Genomic DNA, 21,096 nt, shown 5'->3' on the forward strand with positions numbered 1-21,096 from the left:
GTGTTACTACTGGGCTTATATCCCAAAGAGATCTTAAAGAAAGGAAAGGGACCCATATGTGCAACCCTTTTGTAGTGGCTAGAAACTGGAAATTGAATGGATGCTCATCAATTGGAGAATGGCTCAATAAGATATGGTATGTAAGAAATGACCAATAGGATGATTTCAGAAAGGCCTGGAGACTTACTGATGCTAGTGAGATGAGCAGAACCAGGAGATCATTATACACTTTAACAACAATACCATATGATGATCAATTCTGATGGACGTGACTCTCTTCAACAATGAGATGAACCAAATCAGTTCCAGTTGTTCAATAATGAAGAGAACCAACTACACCCAGTGAAAGAATGATGGGAAATAAGTGTAGACAACAACATAGCATTTCCACTCCTGTTTTTGTTTCCTTACATTTTTGTTTTGTTTTTCAGGTTATTTTTACCTTATTTCTAAATCCAATTTTTCTGGTGCAGCAAGATAAATATAATATATGTATACATATTTATAAAGTTAACATATACTTTAGTATATTTAACATGTATTGGTCTACCTGCCAACTAGGGGAGGGGGTAGAGAGGAAGGGGGGGAAAGTTGGAACAGAAGGTTTTGCAAGGGTCAATGCTGAAAAGTTACCCATGCATATGTCTTGTAAATAAAAAGCTATAATAATAAAAACTCAATCTTAGTACCTACAAACTATTTGACAAAAACTACTGAGAAAATTGGAAATGACTATGGCAAAAACTAGGCATTGACCCATACCTAACACATTATACAAGATAAGGTAGAAATGGATTCATGATTTAGACATAAAGAGTAATAAAAGCTAATTATAAGAATAAAAGACAGTTTAGTTCTCAGATCTGTGGAGAAGAAAGGGATGTTTTCTGCCAAGACAATTGGGATTAAGTGACTTGCCCAGGATCACACAGCTAGGAAGTGTTATGTGTCTGAGATCAGATTTGAACTCAGGTCCTCCTGACTTCAGGGCTGGTGCTCAAAGAATGGAATTTGTGTTCAAAGAAGAAATGGAGTTTATTATTGAACACAAAATAGATAATTTTGGTTATATTAAGTTTAAAAGTTTTTGTACAAACAAAACCAATGCAGACAAAATTAGAAGGGAAACAAACTGGGGAAAAAATTGATATTCAAGGGTTCTGATAAAGAAAGGCCTCTTTTCTAAAATATATAGAGAATTGACTCAAATTTGTAAGGATTAAACTCATTCTGCAATTGACAAATGGTCAAAGGATATGAAAAGACAATTTTCAGATGAAGAAATTGAAACTATTTCTAGCTATATGAAAAGGTATTCCAAATCATTATTGATCAGAGAAATGCAAACTAAGACAGCTCTGAGGTACTACTACACACTTGTCAGATTGACTAATAAGATAGGAGAAGATAATGATGAATGTTGGAGGGGGTGTGGGAAAACTGGGACACATGGAATTGTGAACTGATCCAGCAGTTCTGGAGAGCAATCTGGAACTATGCCCAAAAGGATATAAAACTGCATAATACCCTTTGATCCAGCAGTGTTTCTATTGGGTTTATATCCCAAAGAGATCATAAAGGAGGGAAAGGGACCCACGTGTGCAAGAATGTTTGTAGCAGCCTTTTTTGTAGTGGCAAGAAACTGGAAATTGAATGGATGCTCATCAGTTGGAATTGAATGGCTGAATACGTTATGGTATATGAATGTTATAGGATATAATTATAGAACTATAACAAATGATCAGCAGGATGATTTCAGAGAGGCCTGGAGAGAGTTACATGAACTGATGCTAAGTGAAATGAGCAGAACCAGGAGATCATTATACACAGCAACAAGACCATATGATGATCAATTCTGATAGATATGGCTCTTTTCAGCAATGAGACAATTCAGGCCTTTTCCCAATGATCTTGTGATGAGAGCCATCTACGTGGGAACCAAGTTTGGATCACAACATAGCATTTTTACTCTTTTTGTTGTTGTTTGCTTGCATTTTTTCCTTTTTGATCTGATTTTTCTTGTACAGCAAGATAATTGTATAAATATACATATATTGGATTTAATATGTATTTCTAACATGATTAACATATATTGGATTGCTTCCCATCTAGGGGAGAGGTAGAGGAAAAGGGGGGAGTTTGGAACAAAAGATTTTGCAAGATTTAATGTTGAAAAATTGTCAATGCATATGTTTTGAAAATTAAGGGTTTTTTTTAAGTGTGTTAAGATGTTATTACAGAAAATTTTCAAACAAATTTTCTTAAAGGGTTATTTTCTTGGTGTTTTTGAACTTGTGTAGTTCTGGTAAATTACATAGCAGTAAAGTAATACTATCTAAAAACTAACTTAAATGGCTGTTTTTGAAAAAGTCAGCAATCAAACTGGGATTGAATTGGGAAAGCATTTGGGTAATGAAAATAAATAGGCTAGATTGTAATTTATTCTTTATATTTTAATATCTTCACTGATTTTTTAAAATTAGCTTAAAAATATTTTCAGTCAACAAAAATATATCTTTTCTCTTATCCCCCTTCACTTTTTAAGAAAAATAAACCATTATATAAAAATGTCTACTTAAGGAAAACAAATTCTCCATGGGTTTTGTCTTTTTAACCATAAAAAAAGTTACAGGCCGCCCTTTAAGGCCATTACTTGTCTGTTAGGAGGTGTATATCATATATTATTATGTGAATTATGATTGGTCCTACCACTGATTAGACTTCTAAAGTCTGTCTAAATGATGTCTTTATTATGTAAATTTTTCTCCTTTTTTTTTTTCTCTTATGTTTTTGCAGAAGATACTTAATTGTATATTCAGGTAAAGTGTTTAATAATTTGGGGACCATAGTTCCAAATTATCTTCCAATCTGGCTGGAGCATTTAGTAGTTTCATCAAAAGTGCTGTAATGTCCTTTTTTCTAAAGCCCTTTTAACATTTGTCAATTTCCTTTTTTTTTTTTTTTTTTTTTGGTCAACTTTGCTATTTTGCTTGATTAATTTTCTTGGATTCTTTTAAGTCTCGGGCAAAATATATTTACTACAAGAAACCTTTCTCCATGACTTAATATCTTCCTTTTGGTAGTTAGCTTTAGTCTTTCTTGTTTGTATTTTGTTTGTTCTTGTTTTCAAGTTCTTTCCCTCATCTCACTATGACCTTCATGCAATTAGGGCCTATTTTTTTTTATCCTTTCTTTACCATCTAGCACATTACCTGGCACTTAGTAGGCCCTACTACTAATAAATTAATTTATTTATTAATAAATTTAATTTATTAAATTAATAATTAATAAATCCTTACTGACTCATTGTTGCATTAACTTGCATTTCTTTAATTATTGGTAATCTGGAACATTTTTTCAGATGGACATGAATGTGATAGCGTGAATTTCTTCCTCCGAAAAGTGCTAATTCATATCTTTCAAAAATTTATTAAATGGAGAGAAAAGAGACAAGGTGGGAGAATAAACTAGGGATTTAATTGAGCTCTCCCAAATTCCCCCAAAAACAACACCTTAAAATGAATTCTGAAGCTGAGAACCAACAAAAGGATGAAATGAAATAATTTTCCAACCCAAAACAACTTAGAAGGTTCACACGAAAAGTCTGTCTCACAGAAGTTCGAGTGGAGCATAATCTGCTGGATAACATGTGCGAGCCAACAGCAGGCTGCTGCTCAGGAAGTCATTGGTGAGGCCCTACACCTGTTGCAAGTGAGCAGCAAGGTTCAGTGCTCTTGAACAAGCCACTGCAGGTCTCAGAGCAACTGAATTGGCAGCATCAACTCCTATAGCTTACATGTGCCCAGAATTACCTCTAAAGCAACATGAAGAGTTTGAAGCTTGGGACAGTGCCTTCTCAGCCCTGGGAATAGAGCTCAACTTTAACATAAAATTAAAAGTCAAGAAAAGAGCTGCAAAAATAAGAATAGAAAGAAATTTTTCCATAAAAAGTTAATATGGTGACAGGGAAGATTAAAAACACACACTCACAAGAGGACAACAGTATCAAAACAGCTACATGAAAAACCTTAAAGAAAAATGTATATTGGTGTCAGGCTCAAAAAAAAGAACTCCCAGAAGTCATAAAGGATTTTAAAAATTAAATGAGAGAGAGACAGAGAGAAGAAAAATTGGGGGGGTGGGAGGGATTGAGAGTGATGCAAGAGAATCATGAAAAAAGAATCAACAATAAAGTAAATGAAGCACAAAAACATGGGAAATGATCACAAAAATTTATTAAACAACACCCCTAAAAAGTAGAGTTGAGCAAATGGAAAAGAAGATACAAAAACTCACTTAAGAAAATAATTCCTTAAAAAAATTAGAATTGGGAGAGGATTCTGGGAATGTGGCAGAACAAGTCAGAAAACTTTCAGCTCTCCAAATTTCTTTTACAGAAAAAAAGACAGAACATTGAGTCAGAGGAATTGTAGAGCAGAGAAAATAAAAGTCAGGCTAAAGCCATTATTCTCCTAAAACATCTTAAGATAATTCCTAGAAAAATCTGATCCTTCTGGGGCTAGTTTCAGCCTGAATGAAGTACAAACATCTCTAGGCCAACTCTGCAGAATCAACAGGCAAAAAACCCTGAGAGTGATTGGAGTTGGGAGGCAGCCTCTTCTTTAAGACCTTTTATTAGGAGGATGGGTGGTATCTGAGCTGGGGTAGATTGAAGGACCTTAACCTCAGGGTTCCCTGCTGGCTATGGACAACAGCAGGAGAGCAGAGTCTGGTTTTGGTTCCAAGGAAGAGAGGACACTGTAGTTTGCAGCCACCAGAGGGACTGCAGTAAGAGCACTGACAGGACAGAGTGAAAGGGGGCTCTATCCATAATTTAGGAGGGAGAAAAGAGCTTAAGCTTGAGCCCTACCTAGAATGGACCTCAGATAATAATAGTAAGAAGAACATGAGGCTTGGGGCATTATTCCCCTTATCTTGTGACTAGAACTTTGACAAAAAAAAAAAAAAAACCTAAAAACAAGCAAAGGAGAAAGAATCTAACCATAGATATGCTACTGTAACTATTGAAAAAGCTCCAGGCTCATATTCAGAGGAAGATAATGGATATAAAAATAGCACTTTTTAAATAAGAAATATCAAATGATCCTAAACCCAAAGAATTCTTAGAAGAATTTAAAGAGGACTTTAAAAATCAAATAAGAGCAATTGAGGAAAAAAATTGAAAAAAAAAATAAGAGCAACCCCAAAAAATCAAGAAAATTATGGAAAGAAAGTCAACCAACTTGAAATAGAGGACCAAAAAAACTAAAGGAATAAAATAATTCTTCGAAAACTAGAATTGGGCAAAGGGAAACTAATGATATTCTAAGACACAAAGAAATAATGGAACAAAATCAAAAAAATTTGAAGCATCTCATAAGAAAAGCAAATGATCTAGAGAATAGATTGAAGAGAAGTAATATAAGAATCATTGGATTGTCCAAAAATTATGATAAAAATAATCTTGTTGCAATATTAGAAGAAATTATCAAGAAAATTTCCCTGATATCCTAAAACAAGAGGATAAAATAGAAATTGAATGAACCCATTGGTCAACTTCTGAAGGAGATCCCAAAATGAAAATTCCCAGGAATAATAGCCAAATCATAGAATTCCCAGGCTAATAAGAAAATACTGCATGCAATCAGAAAAAAGTAATTCAAATATCATGGAGCTACAGTTAGACTTAGATAGAATTTAGCAGCCTCTGAGTTAAAGGGTCAGAAGACTTGGAATGTGATATTCTGGAAGATAAAAGGAGCTGGGATTTACAACCAGGAATCACCTTTCCACCAAAATTGAGTATAATCCTCCAGCCAACAACAACAACAACAAAGATCTTTAGTGAAATAAAATACTGACAAACATTCCTGAAAAAAAGACCAGAGCTAAACAGAAATTTTGATTTTTCATATATAAGGATGAAAAATAGCCTAAAAAGCTAAACAGGAAAGAGAAAACATAAGAGATTTAGTAAGGTTAACTATTTGTTTACATTCCTACATAGGAAAATGTTGCTTGTAACTCTTAAGAACTTTATTACTATTAGGGGAGTTAGAAATATCATACATAAATTAGATAATAAAGGTATAAATTGATGAATATCCAAAAAAATAATAAAATTAAGGGGTGAGAGAGATACATGGGGAGAAGGGGGAAAGGGAAAAAAAAAGAATGGAGTAAATTATCTTACATAAGAAAGGTACAAAAGAGCTATTATAATGCAGAAGAGAAAGTTGGGGTGGTGGGCGGCAGTACTTGAAACTTTTTAAAATTGGCACAGACAACAAGAGAACTGTACGATTCTGTACACATATATTGTATCTAGGATATACTATAACATATTTAATATGTATAAAACTGCCTGCCATCTAGGGGAGGGGTTGGTGGAGAGAGGGAAGAGAAAAGTTGGAACAGAAGTGAGTACAAGGGATAAAGTTGTAAAAAATTACCTATGCATATGTTCTGTCAATAAAAAGTTATAATTTTTAAAAAATTGGCACAGAGGTAATTTGCATTTGATATACAAATCTCTGTCTTACTCTAAAAGGAAGTAGTAAACACAGAATGAAATGCAGAAAAGCAGAGCTTCCTTTTCATATCATAATTCAGTTAAAAATTATATGCAATAAATGGAGATAAATATGCCTAAAATTTAGTTGGAAACTAAATAATCCTAAAGAATGAGTGCATCAAAGAACAAATTATACAAATAATAATTTCTTCAAAGAGAATGACAGAAATGAGACACCATACCAAAATTTATAGACTCTAATCAAAGCAATACTTAAGAGAAAATGTATATCTCTAAATGTTTAAATCAGTAAAATATAGAAAGAGCAGATCAATGAATTGGGCATGCAGCTAAAAAAAAAAAAAAAAAAAAAAAACTAGAAAAAAGAACAAATTAAAAGTCCTCAGTTAAATGCCAAATTAGAAATCCTCAAAGAATAGATGAATAAAATTGAAAACAAGAAAACTATTCAACTTATAAATAAAATAGGAGCTGATTTTATGGGGCGAGGGGAGGAATCAATAAAATAAACCATTGGTTAAATCGATTACAAAAAGAAAAGAAACCAAATTAGCAATATCAGAAATGAAAAGGGTGAATTAATCATTAGTGAAGAGGAAATTTAACCAATTGTTAGGAGATCTTTTGCCCAATTACATGCCAATAAATATGCCATAGACAAATATTTACAAAAATATAAATTGCCTAGATGAACAGAAGAGTAAATAGAATAGAAAAATAATCCTATCTTAGAAAAAGAAATTGAACAAACCATCAGTGAGCTCCCTAAGAAAAAGTCTTCAGAGCCAGATGGATTCATAAGGGAATTTTGCCAAATATTTAAAGAATAATTAATTTTAATGCTATATAAATTATCTGGAAAGATATGAGGAGTTTTATCAAATATCTTTATAATACAGATTTGCTGCTAAGCTAAACCAGGAAGAGCCAAAACAGAAAGAAAACTAGACTAATTTACCTAATGAATATTGAAGCAAAGATTTTAAATATAGTACTAACAATGAGATTAGTAAATGAATATACTAATCTAGTATTTGATAAACCTAAAGATCCAAGCTTTTGGGACAAGAATTCATTATCTGACAAAATCTGCTGGAAAAAACCTAGCAAACAGTTTTGCCGAAACTAGTTATAGACTTATATCTCACACTTTATATTAAGATATAGTCAAAATGAGTACATGATTTAAATCTAAAAGGATGCTACTATGGGCAAATTAGAGGAGCATAGAAGTTTACCTGTGAGATGTATGAATAGGGTAGGAATTTATGACCAAATATGAGACAGGAAAGCATTAGATAGATGGATAATTTTGATTATTTAAAAAGCTTTTGTACAAACAATGCAACTAAGATTAGAAGGAAATCAGAAAAGTGGGAAACAATCTTTATATCAAGTCTCTGAAAAAGGGCTCATTTCTCAAATATATAGAGAATGGAATCAAATGTATTAGAATATGTCATTCCCTATTAATAATTGTCAAAGGATTCAAACAGACAGTTTTCAGATGAAGAAATCAAAGCTATCTGTAGTTACACGGGAAAAACATCTTTAAATTACTATTGATTAAAAAAAAATAAAATTAAAACAATTCTGAGATGCCACCCCACATCCATCAGTTTTGTTAAAATGACAGAAAAAGAAAAATTATAAATATTGGAGGAAATATGAGAAAATGGCGACACTAATGCATTATTGGTTTAGTTATGAACTAACCATTTTGGAGAGCAGTTTGGAACTGTGCTCAAAGGGCTGTAAAACTCCATATTCTATACCATTGACCCATCACTACTGTTATTGGGGTTATATCCCAAAGAGATTTTTAAATCCCAATTTTTATCCCAAAAGGGATTTTTAAAAAGAAGGGAAGATAACCTCTTTATACAAAAATAATTATAGCATCTCTTTATTGTAGTGACAAAGAATTGGAAATTGAGGGGATGCCCATCAATTAAGGAATGTCTGAATAAGTTGTATATGATTGAAATAGAATATTATTATGCTATACAAATGAGGAGGGTGATTTCAGAAAAACCTGGATAGTCTTACATGAACTAATGAAGAATGAAGTGAGCAGAAGCAGAACATTGTGCATAGTAACAACAATATTGTGTGATTATCAACTGTGAATGACTTGGCTATTCTCAGAAATACAGTGATCCAAGACATTTCCTAAGGATTTATGATGAATAATGCTATCCACTTTCAGAGAAAGAACTGGCAGAATCTAAATGTGGATTGAAGTGTACTATTTTCATTTTTAAATGTTATTTTTGTGTCTTCTTTCACAATATGACTAATAAGGAAATGTATTTTAGATTATTGCACATGTATAACTTATATCAATTGCTCACTTTCTCAGGGAAGAAGAGAGGGAGAGAATTCAGAACTCAAAATTTAAAAAAAAAATGTTAAAAATCATTTTACCTGCAGCTTAGAAAAAACATTATTTTAAAATTTTGTCAACTGGGGAATGGTTCTTATTTTTATAAATTTGACTAGTTCTTTATATATCCATGAGATAAAACTTTTGTTAGAGAAACTTGGTGCAAGGATGATTTTTTACTGCTTCTCTTCTAATGTTAGTCACGTTGGTTTTATTTGATTAAAAACTTTTTAATTATATGTAATCAGAATTGTCATTTTTACCACCTATCATCTACCTCATTTCTAGTTTAATTATGAATTTCTTCCTTTCTCTTCTCATTTGTTTAACATGGTCCCTTTAAGTCCATTCATGTACCATTAGTTTTTTTGGTATGTGATAGGAGATGTTTGTTATTAGGTTACTGTGCTCCTTGTTTTTGTAATTATTCTGAACCTGTTCCACTGATAAACCAATTTCTGTTTTTCATTATTTCATTTACTACTTTGTAATACAGGTTGAAATCTGGTATTGCTAGGACTCCTTTTATTTCTTTATGTTCTAGACCTTTTGTGATCCTAAATGAATTTTGTTTTGTTGTTTTTTAAGTCTTAAGTAATTTAGTAGTTCTCTGGTGGTTTGATTGGTAATGACACTGATTAAGTAAATTAATTTAGTTGGCATTATTGTCATATTGTATTGGCTCATTCTGAGCAATAATATTTCCTCACTTATTTATATCTTGCTTTACATGTTTAAAAAATGTTTTGTCATAGTGTTCATGTATTTCCTGTGTGTATCTTGGCAAGTAGATTCCCAAGTAATTATTTTGAATTTGAGTCTTTTGTTTTGCTTTGCTGCATTAAAGAGGAAAAGGCAATGCTTAGTCTTCTTGTGTTGTTTAAACTCCACTTCCAACTCTTGTCAAAGTTTACTTTTGATAAGCCTTTGATATCTTAAAAAGATCCTCCCTAAATCTCTCAGAAAGTAAAATCTTTTCTAAAAGATGTTTATGAAAGATTGAAGGAAAATGGGTCCCTAACCAGTACTCTAGGTAGTTGATTTAGGTAATTATGTCTCATTATATATGGAGTTTTAAATGTCAGTGAAAAACAAAACCTCTGGTAGATTCTACCAAGCTTCAAGTAAAGTCTTAGTAATAGAGTGCATATTTGTTATGCAGTGTCTAAGGTCAAAGAGATTTGTTGCTTGATTGGCATAAGATGATGAATTTTTCAACCATAGAAGCTCTTAGAGACTATTTCTTCTAAGGAACTGGAGTTAAGTGATTGATTTGCATTGGAAGAGGGAGAAAGAACCAGGGAAATGAAATAGTGGATCTTTCAAGAACATGCTTTATGTTGTTTATCTCATATTCAGTATCATAGAATCCTACTGCTGCTGGGTTGGTAAACTTTTCTGACACACAAATGGCACTAGCATCTCTTATCCACCACGGAGCATTAGTTTTCTCTAGCTTTACAGTAATATATTACATTTTTATTTCTACAGTGATTCTTACATTTTCACACTAAAATAGAATAAATTTTTAACATGTTCATGCATTTCTAAAATGCATAAATAGATTATAAAATGTAACTTACTCGATACTATTAAGCACATGCTTAATCCTTGCTAGTTCCTTGGTTAAATGAGATGCTGGAGACAAATTTTTGCTCTCGGGGACATTGCAAGGTAATAAAAGAGATATGAATTAAATACAGATAACCACACCTCTTTGAAAACTCATAGAACTTATGTTTTGATTTTTACAGGGCTTTGTAACTGGAGGAAAAGATGGAGTAGTTGCTCTCTGGGATGATTCCTTTGAAAGGTGCCTCAAAACCTATGCCATCAAAAGAGCTTCTTTAGCTCCAGGATCTAAAGGTGATTTAAATTTATACTTAATAAATATTAATGGCTTATCTATATATTAAGGAAAGTGCCAAAAAAATGACTATAATATGCTGTAATGTTCTAGCTAGCTCTCTGTAAATCCTCCAAATGGGCCTTGGTTCCAGCAGAATAATCTCCACAAGAATAGTCAGGAATAAAGTCCATAGTCTTTATTATCTTCTTCACAGTCTATCTCCTTCACCTGGGGCCAGGTTAGCTTTCTGGGGGACCTCCATATGAGCCTTGATCTTAGTAAAGGAATGCAGAAGGCAGGAAAGCCATCAGGATGATGGGAGATGGAATGTCTCTCTTCCAGTCCTTGTTGGCTCTTATATATCTTATATTACAGCATTACAGCATATTGATTATGTGTGAACTTAGAGAACCATTGGATCACCATGCTAAGTACTAAGTGTATATGTAAACTAAATAACCATTGTCTCATCAATACTTTTGAGTTAACACCTTGTGTCATGTATACTTCTCCAGAGTTCTGGCTCTCTACATCTCCCACTTTCTTTTGTTTTTAGAACATAGGTGGTCACACCTTCCCTGACTTCTCAGGAAGGGAGATGAAAACACCAAAGGGAAATGGGGAGTCAAACCAGATTATTATTAATGGGTTTCTGAAGTGTCTCACTTGAAATAGGTATACCTAAATCCATCAACATGGGAGGTATTACACAAGCACATAATAATATAACACAAGCTAGTAGTGATGTAACAAACAATATGAGGAATTATGCATATCCATAAGTCCTAGAAGGAAGGTATATAGATAACAATCACACATACACCTCCTTCAGCAGCCAAGAGATAGTCCAAAACCAATCTGTTGCCCATTATTTCACGTGTCAGGGAATCAAATGATTCCTGCAAGCTTTAAAGTCCTGCAACAGTCTCATCATGTGTCAGGGAATCCAATGATTCCTGCAGATTTTCAAGTCCTGCAACAATCTTATCATGTCTCAGAGAATCCAATTATTCCTGCAGGGTTTGAAATTCTGCCACATTTTTATCAACAATTTTTGATGTTCATGAGTCAATTGCCATATACTTTGGGTTAACAGTCATGCTTTTTCAGTGGCACATATAGTCAGAGATGGAACCACCCAATGTTTCTTGAGTTTTCTCCTTTGTTTTGAGGTTTTCTCTCTTTCTGTCTCTCTCCAATGGACAAGGCAAATATGGCTCATTGCACCCATCTGATTCCCTCTCCATCTGTAGGGATACAAGCAAACCCTCTCCCCCAAGTAGTTTACCTATCTGGTCCACCATTCACCACATTCTGGATCTCTCCATATCACTTGGGTGCTTGCACTGGACACTGTCCTTCTGTTGGGTTATAAAATCTGTATGCTCCCCAATTGTAATCCCTTTTTCCCATCAGATTGCTTTTTGGCTGATTGATCATATGGGAGTCCTGAACTTCTAAAGACTCTCTGGGTATAACCTTGGCTGCCATCATGCCCCACCTGTTTTTTGTCTGGCACCTTAGACCTGTCTCTCATTTCCCTGAGTCAGTCTACATTCTGGTGCCTAATGGAAGCCTATGTTACATTTCGGACATGGGATTTTGAGTCTTGTTCTCCTACCCTATTCTCTTACTCTGTCTCTATGCCAACAGTGAGTTTTCAGATGCCCCTACTTTACTACATCGAAAGTATTGAAGAGTCTATCTGGAAGTCTCTTTCCAAAAGGGACCCTGTCTTCCCATGTTCTGCGTCATAGCCTGGCTATAAAAGGCATTTGTGTCTACTGTGGCACAGCATCTTATGATCTCCTCTAAAGGAGCATCTTTGTGTAGTCCTAGTATAATTCTTCTACAAACCTCATTAGCATTTTCTTTAGCAAGCTGGTTTATCATTATTCCTGTTGCTGCATTTTCACCAGTAGTTCATATAACAGCTGTCTGCACATATCTCACGAAATTGGCAAAGGGTTCATTTGGACTTTACTCTATTTTTGTGAAGGTTTCCCTTCTATCTTGTTTTCCTGGGAGGGTGCCCCATGCTTTGATAGCAGCAGAAGCAGTTTGCTCATATGCTATCAAAAAATAATTAATCTGTGCTAAAGCATCTGCATACTGACTTTTACCTGCAAGTTGGTCAAAGGTGATTTGTATGTTAACTCTAGTTTGCCCATTTTGTTGGTCTTGTATTCTATAGAGTTCACTATATTCAGACAGCCACAACAAGTTTTGTCCAGGTTCTAAACATGTTTTTGCTATAAATTTCCAATCAATAGGGGTTGAAATTTCAAAAGCCAAATTCCCTAATGCCATCTTAACATAAGTTGATATAGCCCCATAAAGAGTGCAACCCTTTTTCAGATCTTTGATAATTTCCAAATCAAAAGGAGTCTATCTTCTCCTGCCTTGACCTGAAGAATCAAATTCTTTAATCACAGGGTATGCTTTTATTCTTAAATCAAATATATCCTGTCCTTTTTTAGCTTTAGCTAGTGCCTTTTGTAATCTTGTCATAGGGGGTGGACAAAGCTGCTTACATGAGTGGTGCTGATTGTGTCACTGCCCTTCCTTCTCCTCCTCCTCCCTCCACCCACAAAGGGGAAATTGAGGGAGGGTCATGAGATGGGGAATACCCTAATGTTTCCTGCTGGGAAGCACCACATTCCTTAATTTCATCAGCACTATACTTAATGCCTTTCTTGTCTAATTCTTCATGATTTTCAGCTATTTTGTCAATACTATCCCCCTCCTGCTCTTTCTCCTTTTTCCTTATTCTAATACTTATGTAATTCCTTAAAGCCAATTGTATTATGTTGTATATATAGAATGTTTCTTTAGGAATTGAATCAGAGTCATTATCATTGTAATATTCAATTAATTACTCTCCTACTAGTTTCCACTTATCTGGCTCTAATTTTTCTTCCTTAGAGAGCCAAGGAGACGTGAATTTTAATGTTTCTAAAAGTTCAATGATCTTCAGGTTACAGTCAAACCCTAGTTCTTTATTAACTATGCATTCTACACATTTTCCTTGGGGTGGGGAAGGTTCTTTTCTAAGAATTTGTCCCATTTCAGCTGAAACACTAGTTTAGCCTTTTAACAAAATTTCCTGCTTGTCTGTTTTTGTACTTACCCTATTTCCGGGTCACAGGGACTTCTCCACTGAACTCACAATCATGTCAGTTGAACTGCTGAGTGTAAATCCTTATTTCCACATTCAGGTACCACAGTGGAATGTTCTGGCTAGCTCTCTTTAGGTCCTCTGAATGGGCATTGGTTTCAGCAAAATAATCACCACAAAAATAGATAGGGATAAAGTCCAAAGTCTTTATTTATCTCCTTTTCAATCTGTCTCCTTCGCCTGGGGCAGGCTAGCTTTGGGGGGACCTTCAGATGAGCCTTGGTCTTAGTAGAGGAATGCAGAAAGCAGGGGAGCCACCAGATGGTGGGAGATGGAATGTTTCTCTTCCAGTTCTTGTTGGATCTTATACACCTTACATTACATCATTACAGCATACTGATTAGAGAATCATTACATCACCATCCCAGTACTAAGTATATATATTGTCTTATCAGTTCTTTACTCCTTGTTTCAAGTATACTTCTCCAGAGTTCTGGAGTATGCTTTTTGACTACAGTTTTTCTCATTGGAATTTTTGTCTTTAAAAGAGAGTATAGAGGTACTAGTTTCATGGTGGTCTTCTATTAAAACACTCCATATAGTTATTTTTAATAATGAAATGTAATAATCTAGTTTTAATTTAGTACATCATTAACAGAAGTTAATTTAAATTTTTTTCTGTCTTTTTAAGGAGTAAAACACTAGTCACTTGAATAAATTCATCACACAGTAGCTTTTTTGCCTGCTTTTGATAACTTGTATGACTCTAATTTTCCATAAAATGTAGGTTTAAATGAACAATCATTAAATACAGAACCACAAAATTTCAGTTTCAGAGAACTAAAATGAGGTGAAACCTAGAACATCTTGATGAAATCCATTCCACTTTTGTATAACTGATTGTCAGGAATATTTTGGAGACATGAAAGCTAAATTTGATTTTTTTACAACTTCTACACATCGCTCCTAATTCTTTTAAGGTCAAAGAGACTGAATCTAATCCATCTTCCAAATGATGACTTTTCAGATGGGGAAAGAGATATATTTCCTCTTTCATCTTTCTTTTTTCATCTAAATACTTGGCATTTTCTTTCAGAGCCTCATTAGAGCTTCTTTATATTTTGTTTGCTGTTTTTTAGCTTATCATTGCCATTCCTAAATTGTCCATTGCAATAATATTTTATTTCACATGTAGTCTTACAAGGGCAGAATACATTCACCTGATTCTAAAAGTTATGACTCATGAAAAGTAATATTGCATTAGCTTTTTAGATTATCATTATTATACTATTGACTCATATTTTATTTTCAGACTACTAACACTCTCTCCCCACACATATACTTTTTTCTTTCTTTTTTTTTCTTTTTTTTTCCTTTCAGTAGTATTTTATTTTTCCAATTACATGCAAAGATAGTTTTCAGCATTCATTTTTGTGAATTTTTTGAGTTTTGAGTTTGAGAAATTTTTCCTCCCTGATTCTCTCCCAAGACCACAAGCAATCCACTATAGATTATATATGTACAATCATTTTAAACATATTTCCATATTGTCATGTTAAGAAAGAAAAAATTGAATAAAAGGGAAAAACTATGAGGAAGAAAAAGCAAACAAAAAAAGATGAAAATAGTATGCTTCAATACATCTTCAGTCTTCATAGTTTTCTTGCTGGATATGGATGGAATTTTCCATCCCAAGTCTATTGGAATTGTTTTGGATCACTGTGTTACAAAGAAAGTCCTAAGTCTATCATAGTTGATCATCACACAGTCTTGCTGTTATTCTTCTGGTTCTGCTTATTTCAGTTGGTGTCATTTCATGTAAGACTTTCCAGGCTTTTCTGAAATAGCTTGCTTATCATTTCTTATAGCACAGTAATATTCCATTACATTTCTATTCCATAAATTATTCAGCCATTCCTCAATTTATGGTCACCCATTCATTTTCCAAATTCCTTGCTACCACAAAAGGAACTGCTACAAATATTTTTACACATGTAGGTCCTTTCCCTTTTTTATGATCTCTGTGGGATACAGAACCAATAGTGATAATTCACTTTTTAAACATGTTAAATCTGAAGTCCACATGAGATAGCCAGGTGGTAATATAAAGAAAAAACTGGAAATATAGAACTGAAGTTTGGTGAGAAAACAGGGTTAAAAATATAGATAGATAAGTTCTCATCAAGGGATGAAAGCCTTGGGAGTAGATAAGATTGTAAAGACTCTTGAAACTAGAAGGAATCTCACGGCCCTGGACCAGAGATGTCAAACTTTACTGCCAAGACAGCATCGGTATGTCACTGCAGACATCCCTTTCTCTTTGAGCTTGATACCCTGATCTACACCAAACCCTAACTGAAGCACAAAGCCTTTTAATAACATCAAGTAGTCATCTTGCATTTTTGCCAAGAAGAGAAGTTGGAGAAGAAAGAGAAGACCAAGGACAGGGCCTTGAAAATTTCACTGGATTGCAGATTGGAGCAGAATGTGGAATGGGGGAAGGAGGCAGAGAAAAAATATTGGAGAGGTAGGAGGAGAAACTAGTAGTGTTGAGTATATCTGGAAGTCAGGTGCAGGGTCAGGAAAGTTAATGACTAGAAGAAACTTTTAAGTTTTGTGACAAAAGGATACTTAGAATTTGCAGAAAGGGTCCTTGAAAAAAAATATATTTTCAGTAGATAGTGCAGGTAGTTTAGAAATTATAGGATTATAACTCTAGAGCTGGAAAGGGTCTTAGACTCCATCTTTCCTAAACTGAGGTGCAGAGTGGTTGAATGACTTCCTCCAAGTTATAAAACTAATTAATGACAGATGAGGTATAAATGGGTATTGCTTCAATTTGGATTCAGATGTAATCAGTTCTTTCCCTAGGTATGGATAGCATTTTTCATCAGAAGTTCTTCAAAGTAGTCTTGGATCATTGTTTTGCTCAGAATAGCAAAGTCCTTCACAACTGATCATCCTACAATATTGCTATTTCTTTATATATTTTCTATATATACTTTGCTTTAATTGTTGGAGGACTTTCTAGGTTTTTCTGTGAGAATCCTGCTCATCATTTCCCATAGAATAATAATTTTCCATCATAATCACATACCACAATTTATTTAGCCATTCCTCAGTTGATGGGCATCTCCTCAATTTCCATTTCTTTGCCCTGAGAAGAGAGCTGCTACACATATTTCTATATATATATATAGGCCCTTTTCCTTTTTTTTTTTTTAAATCTCTTTTTTTGGATTCATGCCTAATAGTGGTATTGTTAAATCAAAGGATATGCATGATTTTATAGCCCTTAGGGCATAGTTAATATTTTTTTGTCAATTAGGGAATGGCTTTTTTTTTTTTTTTTTTTTTTTTTTTTTTTTAGAAATGAAGCCTTCATCAGAGAAACTTGCTTCAAAATTATTTTCCAAATTACTGTGGCTGACTGTCCTCCCCTCTGTTTATTCTATTCTCTTACTCCTTTCATCCTGACCCTCCTTAAAAATGTTTTTGATCATAGAACAAACTCTTGGAGAAATTTAAAAGGCAAGAGATAATTAAAGAAGCAATTTTTGGAAGGAGACTGAAGAAAATAGCATTAGTTACAAAGGTGAAAGTAATTGGTGAAGAGGAAGTCATCCCATCTTTAAGAATCAAGAGTGACAAAGGATAGGCTCGGCAAAAGAGACCTTAGAAGTCATCTAGATCAGCCATAATGCTTCATATTTTAGTTTATGGAGGACCAGAAAATTAGATGGCTTATCTAAGATCATGCAAATAATAAGTGATAGAAAAAGAATTTGAATTGCAGATCCTACGATTCTGTATCCACATGCTTTCCAAAATCCATGCTGAATCCTGAGAAAGAAGAAATGGAGTAGGCTTTTTTTTATTAAGAAATTACAAGGTAGTTTAGGACAAAAGTTGGAAATGTGGTAGTCAAAGGACTGATAAAAGAATCTCTGTATACCAGTGAAAGTTTAGTTTAGGATATATATACCACATATCTGGGGTTGAAGCTTGTCCCTATGATAGTTATTTGCTTAAGGGTAAGAGCAAAGAATGAAAATTATAGAAATTATTCAGAGAAGGCAGATTAATCAGACAGGATTAGTAGAACATCAGAGGTGGGGTGGGAAGCATAAGCAATTAAAGATTGAAGACTAGTCCATAATTTCAGTAGCTAACAATTGGGTCAAGCTTGAGTATGGAGAAATGTGAAAAAAGAGCTGAGGTGATAGTGATTGTACTGAGAGTGAAGAATAGATTTGAGATAAATGAAGTAAAAACAGCAGAATGATTATGTAGTAGAACAAATAATTATGATGAGAGAAATTTCAGAGGTGATGTCTTGGACAAGTCATATAGCAAAAATAAGGAATAAACATGATTAGCCTTTGTGCTTCATTGGTAATATAATGTAGAGATCTATTGGACCCTGGGGTAGGAATAGGGACTTGCAGAAGGATATGAACAGTAGTTGCATAAGATGGAAAGGTTTGGATCAGTTGCAGTCTGATCCATTGGAAGGAATGGAACATGATGGATGAAGTTCTGATCTCAAATAATTCTTGGATTCATGGAGCAGTTTTGAATGATAGATCTTTTATTTGACCATATTGATGACTAGCTGAAGTAGACTAGATATGAAACTACTGGAAATTGTCAAGTCAAGGAAATATGGCAATAAGGTGTTAGCTAGTAATTTAATTTTTATAGAAAACCCTCAACTACTGAGTTAACTGACTAAGGTAAAGAAAGACCTAGAGTTCAATAAATGAAAGCCAAGAATTATAAGAGTATAATAATAGAAAGACATGAGCTTCAGAGGAGAGGTTATTTATTGAGTGGTGGTGTTAGGGCAACAAGCTGGCCACAACAGAGGGTAAGAAGGTAAAAGCAGACCCATGAATTCAGGATGGAGTGATAGAAGGACCAGCCGGCATAATAGAAGGAAATGGCAGAGAAAGATGAGGCCTAGTATTAGGATAGAATTAGTCTGAGTGGAAATTAGCAAAGTGACTCTTGTAAAACTGGCAGGCAGAGAATGTCTTATGCCACATTATCATCTGTCCAGAAAGAAAAATTATAATAAATATTAAAAAACCACATATAAGTAAAGATAAAAAAATTATTTTAAATTAAGATAGTAGAGTTTCAATCCTAGATTCGTCTTTAATAAGAGTGGAGATATATAGCTAATTTATTGAAATTTTAAAATGGAGAGAACTCTCATCATCTGAGATTGTCATGGTCAAATATCATAAATGAAAATCAAGAAAGTATTTTACAATTTTTAAAAAGTAACAATTACTTAGAATTCTTCCATTTAACATTTCAGGTCTTCTTTTGGAAGACAACCCTTCTATACGTGCCATATCATTAGGACACGGTCATATCTTAGTAGGCACAAAGAATGGCGAAATACTGGAGGTAGATAAAAATGGGCCAATTACTCTGCTCGTTCAGGTAATTTTTAATTTTAATATATTTTTCATATTATTCCTTAGAATGGTAATTTGATTTATTAGAGGTTCTGCTATCTAAGATGCCAAGAAAATGGCTCAGGAAATGAACTCAGGTAACTAGAAAAATGCTTATTCTTCTGTATTAGCATATGTTAAATTATATAATAACCAAGTGAATTGATACAAATGATATATTTTGCCAAGTAAATTAGCTGTTGATAACTTTATTGAACTATTTCTTATCACCAGAGAAGAAAGAAATTTGGTAAGAAATGATATTATATCTGTATTCATATTTCATGTACTTTATTTTATTTATTCCTACTTTTGAACCTGACTATATTTTCTGAAACTCTTAACTGATTGCATGACACTTATAACCTTGACCTTTTCTTATGTTAAGAGCACTAAATAAAATAAATCTTACTATCCATTTAGGAAATTATTTAAAAAAACAATCTTTTGTATAGCACAGAATTCTGATATTCCCTTTTCTCTTCCTTAAAATGTGATCATGTTTCTTAACACAAACTTAGTCTTTTTTTTCCTTAATTTTTATTGTTGGTAATTATCATGATAGATAACGCATATCTAATAATTTGTGATCAAAAAACATCTCTGACATTTTGGAAGAAACAAGAAGAAAATAATTCAAATATGCTGAAACTACAATTAGAATTGTACAGGACTTATCAGCAACTACAATAAAAGATTGCAGGTTATGGAATAACATCTACCAGCTATCAAAAAAAACTAGACCTGAGGCCAAAACTATCATATATAGCAAAATTATCTTTAATATTGTGTGTATGTGTATGTATATCTACATATGTATCTATAAATATATAATTTCTTAAATATAACCTGTTTGGGAGTTGTGGAGGATAAAAGGGGCAAAAAGAATAAAGTAAAAAATATGTGCAGCAGAGAACAAAAGAACAATTTATAAGGAAATAAAGAATGATAGACCCTCATGAATATAATATAATTTCTTCTACTAATATATATGCTTTATAGAACTAGTATTTGTTATGTAATTTGAATCCTTCCTGATGTTCTGCTGGGCGCATGACAATGTTCTCTTTTGTTTCATTTTGTTTTGTATTCCTTTTGTTTTTCTTTTTTCTTATTCTGTTTTTTTAAATAAAATTTAAAAAACCCCAAAATCTCTGATTGCATTTGATCCTCACAATAATTCTGTGAAATGGGTAGTGATGGGGACTCTTGGGCTTACAGAAGTAAAAATTACTTATCCAACGTCATGCAGGTTTTCTTGGAATTGAAACTTGAATCCAGGTCTTCTAATCCAGTTGAGTATCATTTCCCTTATATCTTTACATATTTTCTGCTTAATTTAGTTATTTTAATGGTACTCATATTGTCTTGTCATACCAAGAAATTTTTTAAGTAATAAAATATTACATATTTAAAGACTTAGGTCATTGTGTATATGATTGGCATACTTGTATTTCAAAGTAATAGCATAAGCATGTTACATAGAACAATAAAAATAGTAACAATTAACATTTGTATATCACTTTAAAGTTTGCAATAAATACTCTTTACAAATATTGTCTCACTTGATCTTTATAATAATCTGATGAAATAAGACCTATTATCATTTCCATTTTACAGATAGGACTAAGAAAAGTTATGTGATTTGATGATTCATAGTCACACAAGCTATTAAAGGAGGCAGGATTTGAATTCAGGTCTTGCTGACTCCAAGTCCTGTATGCACTGTATCCATTATAT

General features: G+C 33.4%; 1 protein-coding gene across 8 annotated transcripts in view; it reads left to right on the forward strand.

Moving 5' to 3' along the window:
- The window catches only part of EML5 (EMAP like 5), a 200,746-nt gene that overhangs the window by 115,699 nt on the left and 63,951 nt on the right, over nt 1-21,096 (forward strand). For all 8 annotated transcript variants that reach the window (XM_031952379.1, XM_031952380.1, XM_031952381.1 and 5 more), the window contains 2 exons: nt 10,676-10,787; nt 19,215-19,342. In XM_031952379.1, coding sequence (XP_031808239.1) covers nt 10,676-10,787; nt 19,215-19,342 — 240 coding nt within the window. The remainder of the gene's footprint in view (nt 1-10,675; nt 10,788-19,214; nt 19,343-21,096) is intronic.

The sequence above is a fragment of the Sarcophilus harrisii genome, chromosome 2, assembly GCF_902635505.1.
Source record: "Sarcophilus harrisii chromosome 2, mSarHar1.11, whole genome shotgun sequence".
Taxonomy (NCBI): Eukaryota; Metazoa; Chordata; class Mammalia; order Dasyuromorphia; family Dasyuridae; genus Sarcophilus; species Sarcophilus harrisii.